The sequence below is a fragment of the Drosophila willistoni genome (assembly GCF_018902025.1).
Source record: "Drosophila willistoni isolate 14030-0811.24 chromosome XL unlocalized genomic scaffold, UCI_dwil_1.1 Seg142, whole genome shotgun sequence".
Classification (NCBI taxonomy): domain Eukaryota; kingdom Metazoa; phylum Arthropoda; class Insecta; order Diptera; family Drosophilidae; genus Drosophila; species Drosophila willistoni.
The window spans coordinates 6,917,989-6,943,602 of NW_025814053.1; the positions used below are offsets into that span (position 1 = coordinate 6,917,989).

A 25,614-nucleotide genomic window follows, 5' to 3' on the forward strand; every position below is an offset into this window, starting at 1 on the left:
GAGTTTAAAGTTCACGTTCATCTTCTTCCTCTTCTCACCTGTGATGCCTCCGAGCTGCTCACTTCTGAGGGCTTCTCAGTGACACTGCTATCATCGGGATTCTCGTCGTAACACTTAAGACTCTCCTCATCACTGTGATAGGCCACCGAGGCGGGTGATGGTCGTGGCGGGGATTTGCCTAGCTGCAGATTTGTTGGCGGTCGATTTGTTGACTTACGTCCCAGTGTGCCTAATGTCCCGCTGCGCAAAGTGCCCACGCTATTAAGTGTTCCAGTGCCGACGCCATGACGTGAACGATATAGTTCTAATGCCAGTTCCTGGCGTTCATCAATTGACATGGCCATTGATTCCTCAAGTGTCTTTTGGGCTTCTTCTGCAACAAAGATTCGTGTGAAATTCATTCCCTCTCCCTCTTATTTCCTCATTCGAATTGATCTCAACTTACGTTTATATTTATAACTCTTGCTCTTCACACAAAGCACTGCAATGACCATAACAATGATCACAATTGAGGTGGCTGCCAGCGAAACCATAAACCAGGTTTGCCTATAGAATGGTTTATGCTGCAAATACCCATACTCCAAATGCAATTTCGATGGCGTTAATATTGAGTCCTTAGAGTATACAGGAAATGAGATGCCATAGCGATTATAGGCAATCACACGGAACGTATATGCCGTCGATGGCATCAAAATGTGATAACTGACGGTAAAATCTTGCATAGGTCCCTTTTTGGTTTGTTCGATTTTAGTCCAACGCGAATCATCTAATTTCGAATAGATTTAAATAGATTGTTTAGTTTAATTGTCAAGTTTTTGCAGAAAACAAATAATCGTGTACTAGTTAGTTAGTTCGTTCTACTACAATACTTACAAACAAATGAAGGTTCTCCTTTTTCTACGCAAGCAATTTTCAAAGAAATTTTGTACGTTATTTAGTTTTTATATTGTGTTATCACCAAAGTATCACCAAAAGAAAATATTAAATGTATATGTGGGGAAAAAAGTAGAGGATTAAAAGAAAAATAGCCAAAATTTATTAGAGAATAGCCAAAACCAAAATTTATATTGATTATGAATATACTTATATAGAACAGTTTACGAAACTATAATATACTATATATATCTGTAATATTAAGAAATATTCTGAAAATTTCAACTATAGAGTTTATCTTATATTCATTTTACCTTTAAAATCACTTGGGTTTTGAACCAAATTGAATTAATTTTGAAAATAAAATCATTAAATAAACAAAACTTCAAAAAGGACATGCTGAAACGTTACTGCATGAAAGAAGATTCCAATTGACTAGGTTTATTGTGAACAAGTTGCCCCAATGGATCAATAGTTGACAAATTTTATGACCTTAAATCTATATAAAACTTCACATTCATTGTAAGATTAGATATCAATGCTTCTCATACAAGAATGTAATCATCTCTTTGATCTACTATTACTGATTTCTGCTATATACTCTGAATACCAAGACGACATAGAATGGAAGTTTGATTAAACTCAAGGAGAATGATCTTGCCATATTCCAGTAAAAAAATCTTAATAAAAACCATGACCATGATAAATTAGTTCTTTACTTAATAACAGGCAACAGATGTATGGCTAAACTCGTAAACTTGTAATGTGAATGGAATAATCTACTATTCGATTGACTTACCTCGTTTCTTGGCCTCAATCAGATAACCCAATATGGGACCACGGCCAGAGGGACCATTAAACCAATGCATTTCGACGCTGGATAATGTCTTACTCAGTATAAGGTCACGTGGCGCAACGGGTGAACCTTCTTGGGGACCTGTGGTCACATTCTCACTAACAGCCGGCCCATAGTCCATTGTCTGGGCACGCACTGTAAAGGTATAGGTGACCTCCTCTTCAAGATTCTGGACACGCAAAGTTGTATTCGAGACCTTTTGTTTCACCTGCTTGCTGAACTCTAAAGAAATGAAAAGGTAAACGCATTTGTGGATTAGCCACATGACTGGGGAAAGAGAGAGAGAGAGAGAGAGAGGGGTATACTTACTTTCATTTGCCTCGGTTGTCTCATAGGTAACTAGATAGCCAAGAATCTCACCATTACGGAACTTCGGTGGATCCCAAGTGACCTCTAAACTTTGCATGGTGATATCGGTGAAGCGTAAATTAAGCGGTGCACTCGGTACACCTGGCAGAGTCTTCACTGTAATGGGTGACGAACGTGGTCCATCGCCAGCTGGATTGAAGGCCAACAATTGGATGCGATACTCGGTGAATTTATCGAGAAAGACCAAGCTATGCGATGTAGCTGTTGCCGAGACGACTTCGATTTCCTCCTCCCACTTGCGACCCGGTTCCAGAGCTTGGGGTGAATAGGTGACCAAATAGAAGATCTTATAGCCCAATATATCGCCATTTTGCATGCTCTGCTTGGGTGGTTCCCAGCGCAAACGGACCTCTGTGCTGGAAATGGGAGCAGCATCCACTTCGCGGGGTTCCCCCGTGGGCACTGCCTCGCCCACATAGACCGCAGCTGGCGGTGTCGCCGGACCCGGACCTTGCGAATTGAATGGCAAGACAACAATCTCATAATTGCGATCCTGCTGCAGATCGGAGAGGACAACACTGTTCACATTGATGCCCATCACATCGGTTTTCGGTGTCGACTGCAGGGCCGTGGGGAAGTCAGAGAGTTGCTGATACAGAATGCGATAGCCACCAGTGGCCGCATCTCCATTCCACATGCCCGTCTCCAGGGCATTCCAGTGGACACGCACTGAGGTGATCGTAATGGGCACAACCTTTAGACCACCGACTCCAACAGCCGGTGCCGCTGGCAATGTGCGCACCACAATGCTCTCCTGGCTAAATGCCGAGGGTCCCAGATCATTGGTGGCTTGTATGCGGAACTGATAGATTGTATGTGGCTTCAATCCCACTGCCGTATACGAGCTAAGGGCGGGATCAACATGCTCTGGCAACGATTGCCAGGGACCTTCATTCTCACGCATCTGCACCGTATAGAAACGCAACGGGGCAAAGCCATCCCGGCCCGGTGTCCAACTGAAAGTGATCTGATGTGCCTGAATTTGACTACGCGACACTTGCGGCATCGATGGCGGTTGCGGACGCTCTCGATTATTGGTGGTGTACACCAGAACCGTGGCCGTTTTGCCCCAGCCGAGGCGAGTCTGGGCCGTCACACTGAAACTGTAGTAGCGCTCCGGCAGCAGCTGTGTGGCCCGGAATAGTCGATCCGAAGGCGAAAACTCACGACTATAGTTGAGATTCGAACTGCCATTTAGAGTGTAGGTCACTTGATAGGCAAGTATCTCACCATTCGGATCCTCGGGCTCATCCCAAATGATGCGAGCCATCGAGAAAGTGACATCCGGGAAGCTCACATTCGATGGGGCACCCGGTGTATCCTCAAAGGTCTGAACGCGAACGGGCGGCGTGCTAAGAGCGCCATTTCCCAGTCGAGTATAGGCCAGCACTTGGACATGATAGACAACGTATTTCTTGAGCTCCGTCAATGTGGTGGTAAATGAGCTGTTATTCGGTATTGTCTTATGCAGGAGTAGTCCACCGGATCCGGGATTGCCGCCAGGACCGACGGCGCCTGCACCAATTCGATCGGGAGCCGCATAGAATACTTTATAGCCATCGATTTGACCATTACGATGCTGGGGCGGCACTTCACCCCAACGCACCACCACCGTGGTGGACGATGTGGCATTGGCCTGCACATCCAATGGCCCATAGCTAGGGGTTGCCTCACGTGTACGTTCGACGGCAGTGCCGCTATCCTTGGAACAGCCAACATCGTTGCAGGCATTCATTATCACCTCGTAGACAGTCCATTCCTCCAGAGATTCCAGGACATGCGAGTTGGCCGTGTGATCTTCGATCACCACTGTACGGGGCACACTCTTGACGGGTCCCGAAGTCCGTTCCAATTGCCGATAGGTGATGTTGTAGCCACGTGGATTGCCAAACCATTCTGTCTGCTGCAATGGAATCCAGCGAACTCTCAACTGCTGGGCACTCATCGCCCGCACCGTGACATTGAATGGCGCATGCATGGGTCGAGCCTGTATGGTCTGGAAATCCTTGGTGGCATCGGAGGCCCGTGAACTGCCCACCACATTGGTGGCACTCAACCGTAAACGATATTGGGTAAACGGAACTAGACCAGTAACGGTCAGTGTCTCGGCATCCGGATCACTTATCTCACAGATGGTGAACCAGGTCATATTGCGGGCTGTCTGTGCTTCCACTTTCCATTTAGTGATGCTGGAATTTCCATCGAATCCTGGTGTAAATTGTAGCACCACGGAGAAGGCTTCTATATTCGACAGAGCCAAATTGGTGGGCGGATGAGGCAATACGGGCTCCACGCCAGACTGAATGGTTGCCGTTTTGGGGGCACCACTACCCACACGAGTCCATGCAAATATCTCGAACCAATAGTGTGTGGTGGCCTGCAATTGATTCACAGTCAGTTGTGTATCCTCTGCCGTTAGATTGATCGATTTCATGGTCTCCGGTTGATCCTTGATCTGATAGCGGACCGTGTAACCAGTAAGAATACCATTGGCATACCGTGGAGGTGCCCAGAGCACTTTCACCGATCTATCGGATACCTCATCGAAATGCAATGCGGTTATCTCGTCGGGCACATCGTCGAGCGTCTTGACGTAGACCTGCTGACTGGCCACGCCATCGCCGGGATCGGTGAAGCATAGCACACTGATATTATATTCGGCAAATTTATCCAACCCACTGAGAATGGCCCCCTGCTCGGCCAGCGGATCGATCAGACTCGGCGGCACCGTTATCATGCGTCGCTCCACATCTCGCCACTCGCTTTCGATGAGACGCTTCTGCCAGGCCTGAATCTTATAGCCCTGATTGATGCCATTGATCTGTTGCGGATTCGGTGGTGTCCAGTTTATTTTCGCCGCCGTCGAATTCAATGCCTTGACCTTCACCTGAGTGGGCGGTGCCTCGGGGACACCTTCTTTGGTCTTGATTTTCGAACCCTCCGTATAGACACCCACACCCATATTGTTATAGGCGGCTATCTGAACGATGTAATCCTTCCATGTGATTAACTCTTGAATGAGAAAATTGCGTTGGGCCTCGTTCGTGATGTTCTGATAGGACCAGGGTACATTATTATAACCAAATAGACGATAACGCAGAATATAGCCAAGGATTTGTCCATTACGATGCTCCTCCAAAGGCGGTTGCCATTGTGTAATGATCTCGGACATCGAACGGGCTGAGCCCACAAAACCAACTGGTGGTCCAGAGGGAGCTAAATGAAAGTACAATTACAGTAGGGATTAGCATGTGATGTTCCAATTTTCCCATGTGTCACCTAATTACAAAAGGTGTCTATCTGTTATAAGTGTGTGTGTGGAAAAATACTTGTGAGTGTGTGTGTGTGTGTGTGTTGGATTTGGGTTTGGTGTGTGTGTGAGAGTGTGTGTTACCTCGGTAAAGCGGAAACTCTACACGCATTTTGTTTGTTCAGCGAGAGAGTAAAAACGACGTTTGATGACGAGGCGGTGGACGACAACGATAGCAATTAGAAAAGTACAATACATATTTATATATTGGAGGGTTATAGCATTAGTTTTCTTTACACTATTCATGGTTTGTACACGCTAGAGACACAAATAGAACTCAAAAGCCGAATATTTAACAAAATGAAAACCAATAATAGAAAAAGCAAACTAATTAGTTTGATATTTTTCACTTCTCTCTAATCCTTAAGGACTCTACATACCAAACAAAAAATGTTTAAACAGAAATAATAATGGAAATATATCCAGGAATGGAATTCTCTTTTAATAAAAACCATTTTCATTTATATTCAATTTTATCCAAAATAGATTATTTGATTTCATTCATTCATTCGAATGATATTAAAAATCACTATTCACTTGTTCATTTAAAATCGAAAGGATCAATTATTAATCGATTGTTTGTACACACCATCGCAACTCTGAACCCGATAATTAATATTTTACACAATAATCAGTTGAAAAACGACAAATTAAAATAACTTTTTCTCTTTAGGAATGTTTTTATCGAACTTTGTGTTATTGTTTTTTCTTAGGTCTTGGACTATCTGAAAAACCTTTCAAAGAAAGTTTTATCGGTGTTTGTTGATCGATATTTATAGAAAGAAATCATTAAAAGATTAAACTTCAAAATCAATTCGATCGATAACTGATTTAGAAAGAAGTATTTGAAAATAATTCTCATTTTATCTTTTTAGTTTAAGGTCACACGAAGACTTTTTCAAATATTACTAACACGAAAATAAATCAATCAAATAAATTGAATTTTTGATACAAAATAAAGGCAACAACTCAAAAGACACACAACAAAATTACAGTTACAATAGATACATATACATATTGTATATCTATGTAAACACAAATGTGAAAAGACATTGACAAATATCAATTTACGTCTTTCTTTTTTGTGGTTTACAATAGAAGCACCAATGGTTTTTTTCTTTTTTTTTCTATATACAGATAATAGACAATTTGATATATATATATATATACAAAAGATATCTCTTCACAATTGACTCACCTTCTTGGGGCAACTCCACAACGTTGCTTGGCTCCGAGGGCGATCCTTCACCCACACGATTCACCGCACTCACACGAAATTGATAGACAGTGGCTGCTTTTAAATTCTCCAATACTATTGAACGCTGATCGGCCGATACATTACTCAATTCGGTTATCCAATTAAGCAAAGGATCTGGTACAGGACCTACGAATTTTTCTGTGATTGTTAATGGGTAGGTTTCGAAGACAGAGAGAGTGAGAGAGAGCGGGAGCAAGTGACAGAGACAGAGACAGAGAGTGAAGGTATAGAGACCAGGTGTAAAGTGGTGCGTGAAGATCGCGTGAATAGAAAAGTGATTGAATACATATATATGTTGGTGAGTATGTGTGTGTGTGTGTGTGAGTTACATTTACAGTGTGTTTGTGAATGAGTTTAAATAATAATAATGTGCAAAATGTGAAATAAAATTACAAAATTAGTTATATACACAATAAAGTAATATTAAAATATAATAATTATATCAATCAAAAGTTTAAAAATAATATTGTAGTTTTTGGTTTTCAGTTCGTGTACGTTGAGTGTGTGAAAAAATAGTTCAGACATAAGTGAATCATAGAGAGGAAAATGAGAAGGAGAGAGAGAGAGAGAGAAAGAGAAGAACATAAACAAATTAAATATTGATCAAAATACTGTTTCCATTTTAATCTGTTTCTCTTTTTGTTGGTTAAACTCCAAAACCAGTTTACAAAACTTTTCGTCACGAAATTTTCATTGATCTAATGTAAACAGTTTTCAACAGTTTAATGTCTGCCTGAATGGATGAATTGATGGATAAATAGTTTCTTTTTTATTTTGTCTGTGTCTATGTGTGTGTGTGTGTGTGTGTGTGTGTGTGTATTGTTGTTTTATGTTGGTCTCGCGCTTCTCTCATAAGATTTCTCTTCTTTTTTCTCGTTTCATATAAATCAAAATCAAAGTTCGATATCCCATAACCAGACTATACTACCAGATAGTACTTTCTTCATCCCCCTGCCACAAAAACCAACTACTAGTAGTACTAGGCAATCAATGATGGTATGGAATGGATTGATGATGGCGCAACAACAAACTTACCCAATTCGGAGACCTCACGTCTTTGGATAATAAATTTGGATATTGGACTATTGCCATCGAAGCCGGGCGTCCATGAAACATTGATGCTACGCTGTTGGGGCTCCGGCAGACGTTCCACTTTCACATTACTTGGCGGAAATGGCAGCTCGATGACACTGAGACGGGCTGAACGCGTCTCATTGCCACCCGGCGAGGTGACAACACAGGCATAGCTACCCACATCGCTGGCCCTTACCGCCTGTATCTCCAATTGGCCATCGGCTTGCACGCCAATCCTCTGTGAGTTGCTAATGGGCGCCGACTGGCCCTCGCGATACCAATCGATGTTATATGGCACACTGGGGTCACTGGACACCTTGCACTGCAATGTGGCGGTAAGTCCAAGCAATACGGTTGTATCCACCGGCGGTTGTATGATTTGTGTGCGCACTGTTTGCCATCCAAACGGAAAGAGTGAGCATAAGAGAGAGAAAGAGAGAGAGAGAGAAATGTACATTAATATACATGGCAATGCAGAGATTAAAGGCAAACCAGACGCGACAAGTCCGAGACTGAGTCCACTAGAGTCGACCTCGATTCGCATATAGGAAATTAAGTTATAAGGGCTCCCCAATTGCAATCCCCTTATTACTTCTCACTTCACTTGCAAGTACACTTGAAGATAAATGTGGTAACTTATGATCTATTATAGTCTACTTTGAGGGAGGGAGGGAAGAAACATTTTTATAGCTATCTCTAGATAAACGATCTTATGGGGTGCCTTTAGCCAAATTCTATATCTCTCTTCAACTAATTAATTTTCAATAAGAACCATTCTAACTAATTATTTTATATTTGAGAGGCATTTCTACTTCAGACAGAGACATTTATATAGTTTTTTTTTTTTCAAAGTGCATAGCTAACTTCATATGTATGTATATATTTTTGTTTGCTTTTCCTATATAGACTTTTATTCTCTCTCTCTATAAGCTTTTCTGCCTTTTTTTTATGTTCGTCTGTGTGTGCGGCGTCGCTTTTTATTTTATTTTTCTTTTTTAACCCTTTCAGTCACTTTGGCTAGTTGTTGAACTGTTTGGGCCCGCATATGCATAGAGGGATGGGGCTGGGGGGCATCAAAAGTTCAATGTGCCAGCAACTGCAGGCCAGACATTGTAGTATTTGGCTCTTATTTCCCAAAATTTACAGTGCAGTCCGGTTGATGTTTGATTGCCGGACTGACTGGATGACTTTGGACTCATTCCACTCTCTAGGTGTGTGTGTGTTTTTGTGTGTGTGTGAGTGTGTGTTTCTATGCTTACACAAAAACTATGCTGCATTGACTAAGAGCGTGTGTGAGAGAGAGGCTGGATGAATGGCATTTGCCAATTAGCAGACATTGATGCACCTTTTAGAGTTGGGTCCTTCTATGCAACAAATATGTGGGCACATATAAAGTCTTTTTACCATACATTGGGCCATTCGCTTAAAGGCTCCCTTCGTGTTAGCCAAAATCAACTTTAATTACACACAAAAATGCATAAAAGAGGAATGGCCAACGATCTGAACTCTGAAATGCTCTTCAAAATTATCTCAACCATGGAAACGTATGAAAAACTCTTTTTGATGCTGTTCTAGAGAAAGGAAAATGGGAGGGAGGGGAGGATAGAATGCAAACTTGTTATAGAGCCACTCTAAATGGACTTTTGTTGGTGCGTTGCTGCGGCTTTGATGACATTATTATTATTATTGGACCGTGCATTTTAGTTGATTTGACATTTTAGACAACATAGGCATGAGGCAAAAGCATTTTAGCGTCTGCGGTTACCGAGGGTTTTCCTCGGTCGTCGTTGTCAGCCTGTCAGATGTGTCAGTCGGCGGCTCGGCGGCTCGGTGGCTGGGTCTGTGGGTCTATTCGACTATTTGCCAACCCGCTGTGTAATCATTTGTGGCCAAACACACAAACAAGGACAAAGGACACAAAGTGTTGCGCTATCAGAGATGAGCTATTTGGATGGGTATAACTAATTTTTGGTAATTACTTTTTACTTTCATTGAATTTTCAATCACACAAATGGAAATCGAGAAATATCGAGTATCGTTTTTATGTATCTATATATTACCCAAAATATTTTCAAAGTTCAGTTTAGTTATCTTTTATCTATCTTCTTACTATCTTCTGTTTATCTTGTATCTATCTTCTGTTTATCTTCTATCTATCTTCTTACTATCTTCTATCCATCTTCTATCTATTTTCTATCCATCTTCTATCTTTCTTCTATCTATCTTCTATCTATCTTCTATCTATCTTCTATCTATCTTCTTTCTATCTTCTATCTATCTTCTATCTATCTTCTATCTATCTTCTATATATCTTCTATCTATCTTCTATATATCTTCTATTTATCCTAAATCTATCTTGTGTTTAACTATTCAATCAACTGTTTCAGCTTGGCATCACCCATTAAGTTGTCTATCATCTTTGTATCTCCAAGATCATTTATAGGATTATTTCAAAGCTTAGTCGTGTTAGTCAATCAATCAATTGTCAATCAAACAAAATAATTACAAACTAAATCTCTAGCATGCTGTAAAATGTTGTTTAATTTTTTTCTTGGTCATCGCTAACAAAATCACACTACAAAGAAGGAGGTAACCAAATGCAATGTAAATATTGTCAGTACATAAACGCACTCAGACATACAGAGACACACACACACACACACATACAATATACGTGTGCATGTGTCTAGGCAAAGGCCTTTCACCTAGAAAACGTAAACGAGGAGCAGAATGCAATCACTCGAAAATATCAATAATAAAAATGAAAACTTCTATATATATTGATGCAGAGTGGAAAACCTTGTTAACTAAACGCCTGCCAAGCATTCAGTCAAGAGTCAACTCTCCAAAAAGAGCAAACCCGCAACACCCATTATCCTCAAAACTAACGTCCTTTTCTTCCGTCTCAAAACTTTGCCAACTATCAGCGGTATGTAGTTGCCAATCAGAGAGGAAAAGGGAGATATGTCAAGTCACTTAACATCTAACATAGAGAAAAAACAAGCAATTAAATTTATTTATTTTTTTGTTTCTCTTCGTTTTACAAGGATGCGAAAGGGTGTGTTAGGAAAGGAGGGGGAGGCTATAATACTCACCTAAAACGCTTAGAAATGCCTCGCCCTTAACGCTGCCCGCCTCATTGGCACGCACACAGATGTAGAGGCCGGCATCGGAGGCTCGTATATTCGAGATAAGCAAATCTCCGGATTCGAGAATTTGCACTCGGCTTGATATCTCGACCAGTTGCGTTTCTATGGGCACACAGGTGTTGTCGGGTCAGGAGGTTGGTAGTAGTAGTGGTAGTAATAGTGGTGGATCGAGTAGGTGTTGACACGGTTCAAGCAAATAGTACATTGGTTTTTAGCGAACGAGCGAGCGAGTTGCAGTTGCAATTTATGTTGAAGTTGTTAGCATTTTACACATTTCGTTGTTAGAGCAAATAGGGAGACAATAAAATAAACCACAAAAGAAATAAAATAAAAACAAAAATACATCAATAAAAACGAGAAACAAATATGTTATTAATTAGTATGTAACATGCCACAAATTGAGGCAACAATAATAATGATAATGATTATGACGATGATAATGGTCTACACTCACCGTTATAGATCCAAGTGATATTCGGATTGGGTGCACCAATGGCACGACACAAAATGGTTGCATCCTTGCCATCCAAAGCTGTTACATTCTGTGGCGGTTGTTCCAATACCGGAGCAGAGGCTGTTTTGAATGGAAAATTATAGTAATTAGTTACATTTGCATTTCCATTTGCATAGACAAAGAGATTGAGAAAACACTACTAAATAATTTCTACAACAGATTGGGGAGAAATAAAATATAACAACAACAAACAAATAACATGATAAAAGTGAAATAAACTTTCTATCTAAAATGTGTGTGTGTGCATATGTGTAGATATTTGTGTGTGTGTGTGTGTGTGTGTGTAAATTTGCAAACTATTTGCATGTTTCGTTTATAGAAATTAACATTCATTTTCCAACAACAGGTAACATAAACAAAATATTTAAAATAATAAATCTGTCAAAAATTATTCAATTTGAAACTAAGTTTAGCCAATGGCGTTTCAAGAAGAGAAGGAACATTTGTTTCCTAAACTATGCCAACTGGCAAATAAAGAGTTTATTATTTCATATCGTGGAGTAATGCTTGGTGCTATCTTTATTCATAAACTTTTAATAGGTGAAATATACTCTCCTGAGCTATTGAACCAGTTAAACCTATCTGTACCCCGTAGACCTACTAGAAATTTTATTCCTCTATCCTTAAAACACTGTAGTTCTAACTGTTCTTTGCATGAACCTTTTCGAGTCCTATGTTCTGACTACAATCTTCTGTATCCCGTAATCAGATCAGAAGCCTCTCTTTCCCTTGTGAAAACTTCTATTTTAGCACATTTAGCTTATAATTAGCTGTAGTTAATCATATTTTTAATTGTTTGTCCGTTTTATTTGTATTTGTCCACGCGATCGTGCCGCCCGATATGAGGCTGCGCCCCACGGTCGGTCGGGCGGGAGGTGGACAGCGCTCTGCTTGGGCCCGCGCGAAACAGGCTATGTCCTGGGCCACTTGAACGTACTTCGCATTGTACGCGTCAACGTCCAGACAAAATAAAAAAAAAAAAATAAAAAAAAAAATATAAAAAAATAACGTCTGCTTATTCTACGAAATAAGTGCAAATATTCGAGTGTCTGTTTCATATTTTGAGGTGCAACTAATCTCCTTTTATTTAGATACCGGTACATTTTATTTACCTAGATCTTTTTTATATGTGTGAATATGTATTAGGAGAAATGAGTTTACAGTTCTCGCTAAATTAAATCCACTTTTCACTGCACGAAGTTATCTTAAACTTATTGTACTCATATACATTGGTCAGTTTCATTTTTAAACTTGTTTTAATCTCATATGCTCAAGTCTTAAATAGAACGGACACTGCGATAATCTCGTATCAATTTAGTTAATTAAAATTCCTTAATTTATTGAATTGAAGCTTTGTCATATTGAGATGTGTGTGTGTGTGTGTGTGTGTGTGTGTATGTATATTTCTTTTGGGGTTTTGACTGTATTTAATGTTTGTATATTTAGTTGTTGTTGTAACTAAATTGCTTTTCAAATTCGGATTCTTTAAGTGCCTGGAAATACCAATTAATACGAAATTAAGCCACAATCAAAAAACTCATTTATGGTATTTGCTGCTGTTGCTGATTTTTCTGTTGCTTCTGTTGTGGCTGCTGCTGCCGCTGCTGTAGCTGCTTTTTGCCCCCGTTTGGCTTTAATGTCAATAATTTATTGAGTTTGTTTTCATTGTTATGACCGAATGCCATGCAGCAGTTCGCCCAAAAACCCGATCCGAGTAGTGGGTAGAGAGGAAGCCAACCACGCAGCTCTCGCAAGCTCGAGTCTTTTGTTTCAGCAAAAGTAATAATGTAATCATTTCATATGATGAAGCAGCAGCAGCAGCAGTAGCAAAAGCAAAAGGAAAAGCAGCAGCCATGTTAACTACGCTTATGTAAATAAGTGCATAAAATTACAATAAAAATGGCTCTCGCAGGGCGATTGTGTGTATCACGTGTGTGTGTTTGTGTAACTGTGTGTGCGAGTGTGTGTGTAAAGGTTTACATAAAGATATAATGTACTTAAGTGTTGGAAAGTGCTTGGATTTTCCATCTCATTAACACAGACCCAGGCCCAAATAAGTAGGCAACGAAAAATGAACCCCCCCGAAATTTTATGCTCGTGCTTTTTTTTTTTTTTGTTTGGCATAAAGTTCTCTAGTGAAAGTTAATTTTTATTTAATAAAAAACCAATTAAGTTGACGAAAGAAAACAAAAACAAAATTAACCTATGTACCTATGTGCAAATTTAGCTCCCTAAAGGCAGGAAAAAAAAACGGAAAAGGAGAAAACTGGAGCCGCTTGCTTAGCTCTGTTAACGTGTTAAAAGTACTTAAGCTGGTCCCCGAGGTGGTCGGCGGTGGTCTCATTCTTTTACTTTTGCTTCTTACACTTACTTCTCCTCCCTCTTCTTAACGTTTTTAATGGCACACGCAAAGGGCATATTATGCAGAGCAAGAAAGAGAGCGAGACTGAGAGAGAGAGAGAGAGAGACCTATTACAAAAAGAATGGTATTTTTGTAGCATAATTTTTTGCGCCAAGCTTCACAAAGCTCCTCTCGGTTGGCCAGCCGACTCTCCTTCTCATCGTTGATAAATTTGACATGAACTGACAATCATGTCGGCGGCGGCGCAGGCGATTTATTGTGATGTGCAACGGGGTAATGGCAGCGTCTTCTTCTTCATCGTCCCCGTCTTCGCCTTCATCGTTGCGGCCATCGCCATGCCATGCCATTCCACTTTTTTGCCTTTATTTCTTCTTTTTGTAATTAATTTCAAGTTGACCCACTAAAGAGGCCCTGGCCTCAGTCATAGCAATAAAAAAACACTCACTGGGAATGGCGTGCGCCAGCGATAATTGCCATTACTTGCCATTGAAGCGGCCAAGACGTGGAGAGGGTTAAAGAGGCTAACAGGGCGAACTGAGACGAGCAAGAAAACAGCAGGCAGCCAGCAGCAGGCAAGCAGACAGAGAGGTCGAAATGGCGAGTTAAGTTTAAGAGCTGATGCATAACATTTGCATGCGATTTTATACCCTTACCTTAATGATAGAAAGACAGAGATAGGTAATTGTTAACTTTGTCAGGACACTTGTAACATACACTTTATTGGCATAAGAAAAGTTGGCACTTCATTGATTTACAGGATCAAATTGTTGACCATATTTACTAAATGATTTTTTATATTTTCACATTCGCCACATCCTTTAACTTGAATCTTCTTGCAAATAGCCAAATCTTTAAAGAGTTCCTTTTACTTTAAGTTCAAGTTGAAATATTTTTCAGCTAAATAACACTAAGGTATTTTCAAAAGACTAATAAAATGCAAATTACAAAGGATATGCTGTTTTGCAGGCGAACAAAGTATATGCAAGTTTTAATTTGGCAACATTTGCTTTGCTTAAATTAGATCAAAAAGCCATGGTAAGCCAAGCATATCAATGAAGACATATTTATGCCATCTGCTCTACATTCATTCAAACACACATGTATTTGGTGGCGCCACCTGTTGTTGCATTGAATTGTAAGCTGCCGGATGAAGCCAAAAGCAAAAAAGAACAAAAAAAAAAACGCCTACACGAATGAACAGACAGAGGAGACAGCCAGACAGGATAAAAGGGCGGACAGGAAACGGCGATTAAAATCATTTTGCATTTTCGGTAAATTACGAAATTATGTAGCAGAGGCATACAGCCGGGCAAATTCGTAGCCGATGGCAGTCTCAAGCAGCCGGAAAATGCGCAGCAACAAGATAAACACCAACAACAACCTCACAATAAGGTGAGTGCTTAAGACGAGGAAAATCCTGACTGACTGTGCCAGGTGCAAGTTGAGCGAGCGAAGATTTACGCCAAGTTAACAAAAATGGCAAGGAATAAAATATTTGAAACTTTGCCCCAAGAAGCCTAAAAAGAGATGTACAGGAGTTGAGGGTAGGAGGTTAAGACTAAGGTTAGTTCTTGGAGATTGGGCACAGGAGGCGGTGAAGGGAGGTGGGTGGCAGGTGCAGTAAGCGCAATTAAAATGCAGTCAACTTTTTGGACTACTTAAATGCGCGCCATAGTGAAAAATTTTCTTTGAAGTTTTCTTCCTGCCTCGCTCTTTCGCTTTCTTTTTATTTTATTTTATTTTATTTTTTTTTGTTAAGTATCTTTGAGTGAAGTCTAACTTCTTGAGACTTGGAAGGACTCCAATAAATGAAAATGGCAGACAAAGACAAAGAGAAAGAAATTGAGAGAGATAGGAAGACGGGAAAAACTTATGGTAGGCAAATGAAAATCGAGGTTACCTTTAGGTTTTTAACTAAATATGACATCAATTACAACAACTAACGGCAACTTCTATCTATTCAACTAATCGAAAAAGTTTCCTGATGCCAATATACTCCCGGTATATACGGTATACGCACTTGGCCATAAAATGCTTCCCCAGCAGACACAAACAGACAAATTGACTCAAATTATTCTTCATACACTAAAAAGTATATATATTAAATTAAATGAGGCGCAACGCAAGGATAATGCTGATGATGACAATAACGATTGACTGCATTAGTCTGGGCGACGAGTGACGGGGGGGCCTGGTGGGGTCGGGTCGGACAAGAGGACACAAACTCCATTCAAGATAACTTCAAGAAGGGAAAAGTTTTTCAATAAACCGCAAAAGACGACGAAAATCTTTTAACTAGTTTAACTTGCAATGCAATCCACTACCAGCATCATCATGAGGCAAAAGCAGCAAATAACTTAACAAAATATGCATAGAAATTTTCAAATTTTACATCGTAAGAGGCCATAAAAAATGTTGCACAAAACTCGTCCTTGTCGTTTGTTTCTCTCTTTTTCTTTCACTATCTATCTTTCTCTCTCTCTCTCTCTCTCTCTGTGTGTGTGTGTGTGTGTGTGTGCGTGGGTGGGTGTTCGTGTTTCTTTTCCCTTAAGAACTTTATGTGCGACCTATCATAAAAATAATGTGGATGCGTTATATAATCAAAAAACTTATACATCTATCCTGGGCGTATAATCATTGTGATCATTATTTTACTACAATGATTTAGTTGGCATATGCTTTTTTATGATACCCTTCTTTTGAGTGGTATATTTGTTTAACTAACGATTGAAAGTTTTCTGTATTTATTTGGGACTGCAGGGCGTTGATTTGTAAAGGAATTTCTATCTATTTTGGTGCCCAAACAGAAATAACATTTTTTATAGCATACTTATGAGATGAAATTATGGTGGTAGAAGAAATCAAGACTCATTCCATGTAATATTCATTGGCATTGAAATTTCATGTGATCGCCTATCAAAACCTAGACTCTCTGTGTGCATTTTGCCCTTTTTCCCATTTCTCTTTTGCACTCAATCTTTGTTTTGGTTGAATAAAAAAGAAATTATGAAGAGGAGAATGTCAAATATGTATTTAAATGTCAGTTAAAAGAAAGTTAGGCTTATGAATGAATAATTATGTTTTTTTGTTTGGCTTGTTGGCTGTCTCTCTGCCTCTCTGTTACTGTCCCTCAATGTCTCCTTCAATCTTGCACTCTGTCTTTTTGCCAAGTCCTTGAGTTCTGAGTAAATAATTTAGAGTACAATTTTTGGGGTGACCCTCAAACAGGCAGACGACACAGAGTAGGAGAGAGAGAGAGCATCTTGTTGCTAACTGGTCGTCCGTCCGTCCGTCCATGCGTCTCTCTGTCGTCAGTCAGTTTGTCATTCTTCATTTTGTACATTATTAAATTCATTAAAATGTGAAATTCTCCCACTGGCAAAACACACACTCACACTTGCTCACATACCGAGAGACAAACAACAAAGTCCATATCTTTGAGTATGTGCTGCGGCGTTGCCATGACACAAGCACTTGAAAGCGCCTGGGTGTTAATATGGTCTTTCGTAGCTTCGGTAAGCAACAGACAAGAGACATTTCATACAAATTTTACATGAATGCAGATAACTAATTTAATAATATTAATAATAATGCATATAATAAAGCAGGCTTAAAATTCATTGTTTTTTGAATAAACAGACAATTTCAATAAACAATGGAGACTCCTTTATCAAATATTTATACAATATTTTTTCCTTTTCTCCCTTTTTCTAAGCATCAATTAATTCTTCAATTTAAAGAATATTAAAATTTAATTGGAGCACAGCAAACCAAACAAAAAACATATACTAAACAATGTAAAATTTTATATGGCTTAATTAAATTAAACCAAGAAATGTTCAAGCTAAAATTAAATTTCTCAAATGTTGAGAACTCTTTATGACCAATTATGAAGATAGATGAAATTTTTATCCTGTTATTTATGTCGAGAGTGTTGAAAAAGATTTAATTTTTACCTTTTTGTTTGTTTCATTTTTGTATAGTAAATTATATGAATAAGTGAAGTTTGTGATTAATAAGTTGATGAGTCCTCCTAATTTTAAAAAGTTAGTTGGGAACTAACATAGAATCGAAACTATTTCTAAATCATGAACTTTATCTTAAAGCACCACCGTTTTATACTTTTTTCTAGTTGTTCCCATAGAAGTTAGTATAAATCTATATATCAAAGCTATTTGAAGCTAAGCTAGTTCACAAATTTTAATATGTTTAGAGTAAAATTTTGCAATGAACTTGTTAAATTAACCTTATTGACAGCATATAAATTTGCATTTCAACAAATATACCAAAAGTTTACATACGATTAATGTCGTTTAAATTTGAAATCGAAAGCATTGAATAAGAAACAACACAATAGTAAATAGACAGAGAGAAACGTAGTGAAGGAGATGGAGATAGAGAGTGAGTGATACCCGCCCGCATTCATTTTGTTTGCATTTGATGAATTTTCAACTAATTTATATTAAATTTTCATGATATATATGAAAATATGTAAATAATATGAAAAGGCCAAGCACTGAAAATCGAAAACACAAACATAAAATTGATTGATAAATATCAACAAATTGCAACAACATAGGTAAATAACATACATGTATTAATGTATGTATGTGTAGGTGATATATATATATATATTCATCGCATAACCTGGCAAAAGGCATAAATGTGCATAAAAGTGCGTGTGAGTATATCGTAAAAGTGAGTGCAGTTTGAGTGCCTTCCATGCATAGTGAATTAATACATTGTGAGTGTTTGTGTGTGTGTGTGTGTGTGTGTGCGTGGGGTTGAATGTTTAGTGCATATGTGAGATTTTATTGTTTGCTTTTTTTATGATAACGATATTGATGATGATTATGAGAGAAGATGCCCATACCAAAGCGAAATTCCTTGCGTCTGTTATAGACCGTGCCCATGCCCTGGCCGGAACCTGTACCTGATGTACCCATGCCAGCATGCGAAGCTCTCACCCGCAAAATTCGCGGTTGCGCTAAACGCTTTATGCGTTTCAAATTTGATTTTGATTTGTCTGCGGCTATAATACACATATATGTATATAAATATAATATACATATATGCATATATATATGTTTGTCATATTATAAATATTTAAAATAACCAACATGAGGGCAAAATGTCAGAAGTACATGGAGTGGGGGGAGGGAAAAGAGAAGTATAGTTTTCTTTTAGTATTGTATTCAATATATATGTATGTATGTAAGTAATGTAAGGCGTTCCTTATGTTAGACACGCTATCGATTAGCATATACTAGTCAGTAATCTGTATATGTATGCATGTATGCAAGGATAACCCTTCAAGGGAGACGTTGAGGATTTTGAGTGGCCCATTTACTACCACTTGACTTACTTTTCACACGTAGCCAGGTGCTGGCTGAATTTTCACCAGCCTCATTGATGGCTAAACATTGAAACATGGCGGCATCGTCAAGGCTTAGTTTTTTAATTATCAGCGTATTATCAGCGCTTAGTGAATATCTGTAGAGGAAGAGGAAGAGAAGAAAGAGTGATAAGAGATTATAATAACGTTTAGCAAAGTTACAAATGTTGTCAATTTAATTTGTTTGAAATGTAGAAAAGTCTTTAGTCTTTAAGACGATTACGAAAGTATAAATCTTTTTTTAAATCTTTAGACCTAGGATCTTCTTAGTTCGAGGATTAGGAAACTTTAAACTTCGGAGCTATCCAAGAAGAGCAATGATAATTATAGCTATTTATTGGATAAACAAAACTTGGACATTTCCATCGATAACGATATTTATGACAATTGCGAAACTTACCTGCCATTTTTAATTTGCGATTCAACCGATTCGGCATTACGATACCATTGAACTTGAGGCGCTGGCTCGCCAACCACATCGCACGGCAATTGCACTTGTCCGCCAAAGTCACCGTATGTCTCCGCCCGTGTGGGGGTAAAGAATGCCGGTGGTTCAAGGATCTGGATTTTGGCCGATGCCGATACAGTGTCATAGCCGCCGCTACGTAAACGCACTTGACATGTATATTCTCCCGAATGGGAGCTATTCGCCTGGAGCAGAGCCAAGGTACGATTCCATGGATCGTTTAGGGTATGCCTTACGCCGGCTGTTTCCACGGCTAAGCCATCTTTTAGCCATAGTGTTTCCAGTTCATGCAATGGACGAGCATTGGCAATGCATTGCAATTCGACAACACCAGTGCCCAGTTTAACTTTCATATCCTGGGGACGTACAATAATCTCCGGAGCCACTTCCACATACGGATCACCGCTAATATTGAGATGAACAAACGCACTAATCTCCTCCTTGCCCAGTTGAGTGTTAATGGCACGGGCACGATAACCCTTGCGATCGTTCTCATCGGCACTCAAGATAATCAATTGATTCGATGGGCTTGTAAATGCATATTTAATATCATAGCTAAGTGGCCCATCTTCCGATTGCCATACCACCGATGGCGCTGGTACTGACTCAATTATCGGCATATCAAATATGGCCGGATGTCCACTGATGACAGATAAACGTCCTTCGGTGATATTCTCAAAGATTCCCATATCTAGAAACGAGAGGGAGAGCAAATTGACGATTAATATATCGTTAAATATACATTTTACAAAAACAAAAAGAAAAAAGAAAAAGAAAACAAAAATAAGCATCATCAACCCAGATGAACTCTAATTTTGTTGTCGTCGTCGTTACTAATTGAATCAGGCAATAGGCCTGCGGGCAGGCAATTTAACTTAACCTCCAACCCTCTCTCTCTCTCTGTGTCACTACTATGAACCCGTAAGCTCCACCCACTCACGCTCACACTCACACTCGCACTCTTCGACCTCCTTCTAGTGGCCCACTTAGCTGCGCTTTAAAGGTTATTAGGTTCAGTTTAAGCGCACTCCTACAATTAATTAAGTGCTCAAGACGTTGCTCCAAGTCAGGCAGTCAACCAGCCAGCCAGCTATCCAGCCCAAGCATGAGTCAACATTGCCAACTCGTCATCGTCATCATCATCAACAACATCATCATTATCATTATCATTATCATCATTGTAGCCGAAAGAAGGTCACCAGCAGCAGCAGCAGCGGCAGTGGCTCATGTCGAGTGCTCGATTTATTAGGTTCAAGTAGTTAGTTGGGTAATGTACACACACACACACACATGAACACTCTCATGCATACATAAAGTTTCAAAAGTGTCAGAATGTCACATATGTGAGTGTGATGGGTATGTGTGTGTGTGTCTAATTGTTCGTTACAGCCCTTCAATCTCTTCTTTATCTCCTCCTCCTCCTCTGACATCTCTTCGACCATCTTCTTATCCAGCTTGTTGTTGTCATTAAGTTCGCATTAAAGAAAAATTTTGCCGGCAGAAATATGTTTGTTGCTGTGACAACCAGTCAAACCATGCAGCAAGCAGCCGGGTCACAACCACCTCCATTTGATTAGCCATCCATTCCATCCCATTTCTACCCAGAGACCATCTCCCACCGTTCACTGCTCCCCACTCACTCACTTTCGATTTCAACCTTCTGTCTCTCCTATGATGACTTCAATTTCAAGATGAAACCTGAAACGTTCATTCTCCCTCAAAACTAAAAGTTCATGGATGGGGATGGACCAAGTGAAATTATAACAGAGTAACAAATGACTTTGCTCTGCTGTGCCAATTAAACCTAATGATTACTTGATTGTACGAGTGTGGATTATTTTTATGGGGCAACAAGTTTTATTTCTTTACGACAAAATAAAAATTGTCTCTCTTTCCTTTACTAAAGAAAAAACAACCACAAAACACAAATCTAAACTAAGTTGCTTTAGTATTAACCGCACTGGGTTATATTAAAACTAACTTACTTTGTGTCAATGCCAGCATTTCAATAGATTTTCAATTATTCGATTATCAAAGTAATAACAAATAGATATGTATATATAAATCTGGCATAGTATTTTATTCTTCTACTAATTATTTTTAACTAGTTACTTTTAACCTATTTGAATTTAAAAGCTAATCTACTTGAACTTACAAGGATATAAATCCTTAAGTCTTAATGACTTCTTGTAAATCTTCTTCTAGTAAAGATATGTTTGCTTTACATTTGTGATTTGTGTAATAAGTAGGGACATTCAATTTGAAAGGCTTTAATTGTTAATTGTCACAGAGCTAAAATGCTATTCAATATGTTGTATAGCTTACACAGAATTTGTTATCAAAATATACATGAACACATACATGTGCCTGTGTAAATATACACATATATATGTATGTATGTAAGTATGTCCTCACAAATGATGGATAATAAGCACTTTTGATTTACAGCATTATTAATACAACAAATTGATTTGGCATATGGGAAAAAGCTGATTGGCATTTGCTGGCTAATATACTTATATTAATGATGACGATGATGATGATGATGATGCATTTGACATTTCTATATTCAACTGATAATGGGAATTTTATCAACTCGAACCCAATGCGACCACAAACCAAAAACCTGCCTTCACTTAACAAATACATAGAGAGTAATCAACGTTTTCACTTTCGCCAAATGCATTTAACTTCAAGTGTTTGCAAATATATAAGTATAAGTCTGCCCCTATTATTTATCTTGTTGATGTTAAATATTTTTAAATGATATTGAAAATTGGTTGTGGGTGATGAATAATGGTTTTGCGCTTTCAATGGACTGACAACTATAATACTCATTCATTCAGTCAGTATATATGTATAAACAATAAATGGATCTGTCTGTGTGTGGTGTGTGTGTGTTTAATACTTACAGGCAACAACGACCGTGCTTTTTTCACTGAATATTGAGCCAGCATCGTTCTTGGCAATGCACTGATAGCTGCCGGCATCCTCGCGTCTTGTGCTAGGAATGCGATAAAATTGACTGGTTGAATAATCGCCAACGGGTATGCCATCCTTGAGCCATCGATATGTGGGCTGTGGGTAACCTGTGACAAAGAGAGCAAAAAGACAGAAAGCAAAAGATGAAAATATATACGTTTATTATCATGATATTTAAAGAGTACAGAAATCTCAACTCATATTTGTTGTGCATAATGGAAAAGGTATCTCTTTTTTTTCATTTCATTTCAGTTTGGTTTAAATCAATGCGATTAAATCATCTAGGATATTAAAAATGTTGTCGCTGACCTGCCTGCTTGCCTTCTGATCTTTTTTTTGCCATCAAATACACCCAACACTAGACCATTTTCCTCTATTTGTTTGCACACTTCCGGTCTGCACAAAAGAACGAGAGTCAGATGCAGGGATAGACCGAGCGTCAGAGAGAGAGAGAGGATGAGACCAAAAGGAAATCCCCAGTCAGGATGTAAGCAAGGACAATAACGTCAACAACACAAAACGAAGGTACTGGGGAGACACGGAATTGGGATTTGGCTTGCAACAATTTGCATTGTATCCATATTGAGCGTAAGCAAAGGGAGCGGGTGAAAACCATAAAGGGATTAAACTGCCGCTATATCCTTACTGTAATGTACAGGAGCCAATTCGATTACGATTACAATAATGATTTCATATTTTGTGGTCATATTCAATTTAAAGTTGATTTATACCGGCTAAACAAAAACTCTCAAAATAATATTTTCTACAAATACATATTATTATTTCTCAGAAGCTTGCAGAAACAGAAGCACTGACTGAGACAAAAACAGGTTGAAATTGGGTGGGATTTAGCTGTGGAGCGAAAAGCCAAAGCTAAAATCAAATCCGGTCCACTGCCACTCTATTCGGCAATCGAAAGGTCCTGGCCTTTACCAAATAAAAAAAATGGATACTAATAGTAATAAAGCGACATGATGCATACCTCTTCAGTTGTTCGTTATGCAAGAACTAAACTTGGATTTATAAACTCGTTTGATTTACATTTTTAAAGCATATTCAATTATAATAAAAATTGTTCTTTTAACAAACCTTTCAAGCAGTTGCAGAAATAAAATCTACTAGCCTACTGTTTAAAACAAACGCCAATTAAATGTTTTACTAAAATCTAAATAAAAGCGAGATCTGAATATCATTCTTTAAGGGTTCTTCGAACGTTTCAACCAAAACCAAATGCCTGATACGTCTTTTTCACATGCACGTCAGGATAAAATCTACTGTAATCAACACATCGCATGCAATCTAGAGTTTTCAATCATCCAGGGTATCATTAAGCATAGCCAATGGCAAAGCAATTGCATTCAAAAGCATTTGCAGCACTTTGGGCTAGAGTCGCCTAAATCGAATTGAACAATTTTGTGTAGAAGCATTGGAACAGGCATAGATATATAGGATACAGAACACACATACAGGCTGACTGTATGGCTAGCTGGCAGGCAGGCAGACAGGCAGGCCAGGCGAGGCCAGTAAGTCGGCCAGCCGCCAGCAAAGTCCATGTCCAAAATGCAAGTCCGAACGAACCAAAAAAAGAAAGAAAGCAAGAAAGAAAACTACTACAACTTGAATAAGTATCAAGCAGATGAAAAGTTTGTCAAGTGTTTCGGCGCACACAAGGCGAAGAAATAGAACAAGAAGAATGGAAAGAAAGAACGAAAAGTATAAAAAGAGCAGCAAAAAAAGGCAAAAAGTTTTCATCGACCTATCCCAAATCCCATCGCCTCATCCTACTTCTTATTCTCCAACAACACTAACACCACCGTCTCATCTCATCTCATCTCATCTTTCTTTCCAACCAAATGTGAAGTAAGGGAAAAGTCTATTTGAGCATTTTGGGCAATGACGCTGCTATAAAATTACAATTTGGGGAATGGTACGGCAAATACACATACACACACACACACACACACACACACGCACACATACATCCCAAAGTGCCGTTAGTCAACAGTAGCAGAACAAAAAAGTAAAAAGAAGGAAAAGCAGACAAACACCCAAAAAAAAAACCTTTCTCTAGCGATATGTGTCATCGCTAAATCGAAATGAAAGCCCAAATAAGCAGGCCAGAAAATCCCAAACGTATATCCATATGGACTATCCTTTTCTCATATGCGCTTCTCTCTCTCTGTATGTGTGTGTGCGTGTGTAATGAGTTTTTAATAACTGAACTGACAAACCCTTTAAGTCCAACTCACACAAAAGTTAACCAAAAACAAACAACACATTTGCATTTCTTTGCTATGGCCAAATCCATGATGGAAATCAACTTTTAAGTAAATTTGCTTATGCACATAAGCTTTCCAATTTCAAAATCAAAGCAATTAAATTTGATTTGTCACTTGAAAATTGGCCCAACAAGGGTTCAAAATATGTTGACCCAAATAAGTATGCTATAAAAAATACAACAAAAACACTTGTTTGAAGGCCACTGACAGTGACTTATTGTCAAACATTTTCTCAGTCCGTCATTTAGTCAGTCATTCAATCATTCTGCCATTGTTTACGCAAACTGCATATAAAAAAATAAATACCTATATATATATATAAATTCAATAAACAGGCAGCGACTGACGTACCGCAACAAATTGCATTTAGATATATATAAATGTAAGGATGTGTTCGTATATATGTGTATGTATGTGTGTGTGTGTGTGCCACTGGATCTCGCATAGTCACTGTGACTCTCATCACCAACCGTTGTGGCATTGTTTGATTTGTGGCTGTTTCTCTTGATTGAAGTGCTCAAATGCATTTAAAAAGATTTTACCCTAACACTTTTTCTTCTCTTTCAAGGTATACTCAAGTTGATCGAATGTTTTGTAGCGCAAAGTTAACTTATTTGTTAGCAACAATTTATACAAGAAGCTTTATCATAATTAAGTTTTATTCAAACGACACAACTAATTCATATGGATTAAAGGGAAATATTGCGTTTAAGTGTATTGATCTTTA

General features: G+C 38.8%; 1 protein-coding gene across 1 annotated transcript in view; it reads right to left on the minus strand.

Moving 5' to 3' along the window:
• Positions 1-25,614, minus strand: part of LOC6644818 (protein sidekick) — a gene marked incomplete at its 5' end in the record, with an annotated part of 31,992 nt that overhangs the window by 820 nt on the left and 5,558 nt on the right. Inside the window, 12 exons of the mRNA XM_047011598.1 lie at positions 39-373; positions 446-766; positions 874-897; positions 1,673-1,951; positions 2,039-5,314; positions 6,607-6,804; positions 7,702-8,130; positions 10,836-10,991; positions 11,344-11,463; positions 19,131-19,258; positions 19,561-20,317; positions 22,539-22,715. Of these exons, the coding sequence (XP_046867554.1) occupies positions 39-373; positions 446-766; positions 874-897; positions 1,673-1,951; positions 2,039-5,314; positions 6,607-6,804; positions 7,702-8,130; positions 10,836-10,991; positions 11,344-11,463; positions 19,131-19,258; positions 19,561-20,317; positions 22,539-22,715 (6,200 nt within the window). The remainder of the gene's footprint in view (positions 1-38; positions 374-445; positions 767-873; positions 898-1,672; positions 1,952-2,038; positions 5,315-6,606; positions 6,805-7,701; positions 8,131-10,835; positions 10,992-11,343; positions 11,464-19,130; positions 19,259-19,560; positions 20,318-22,538; positions 22,716-25,614) is intronic.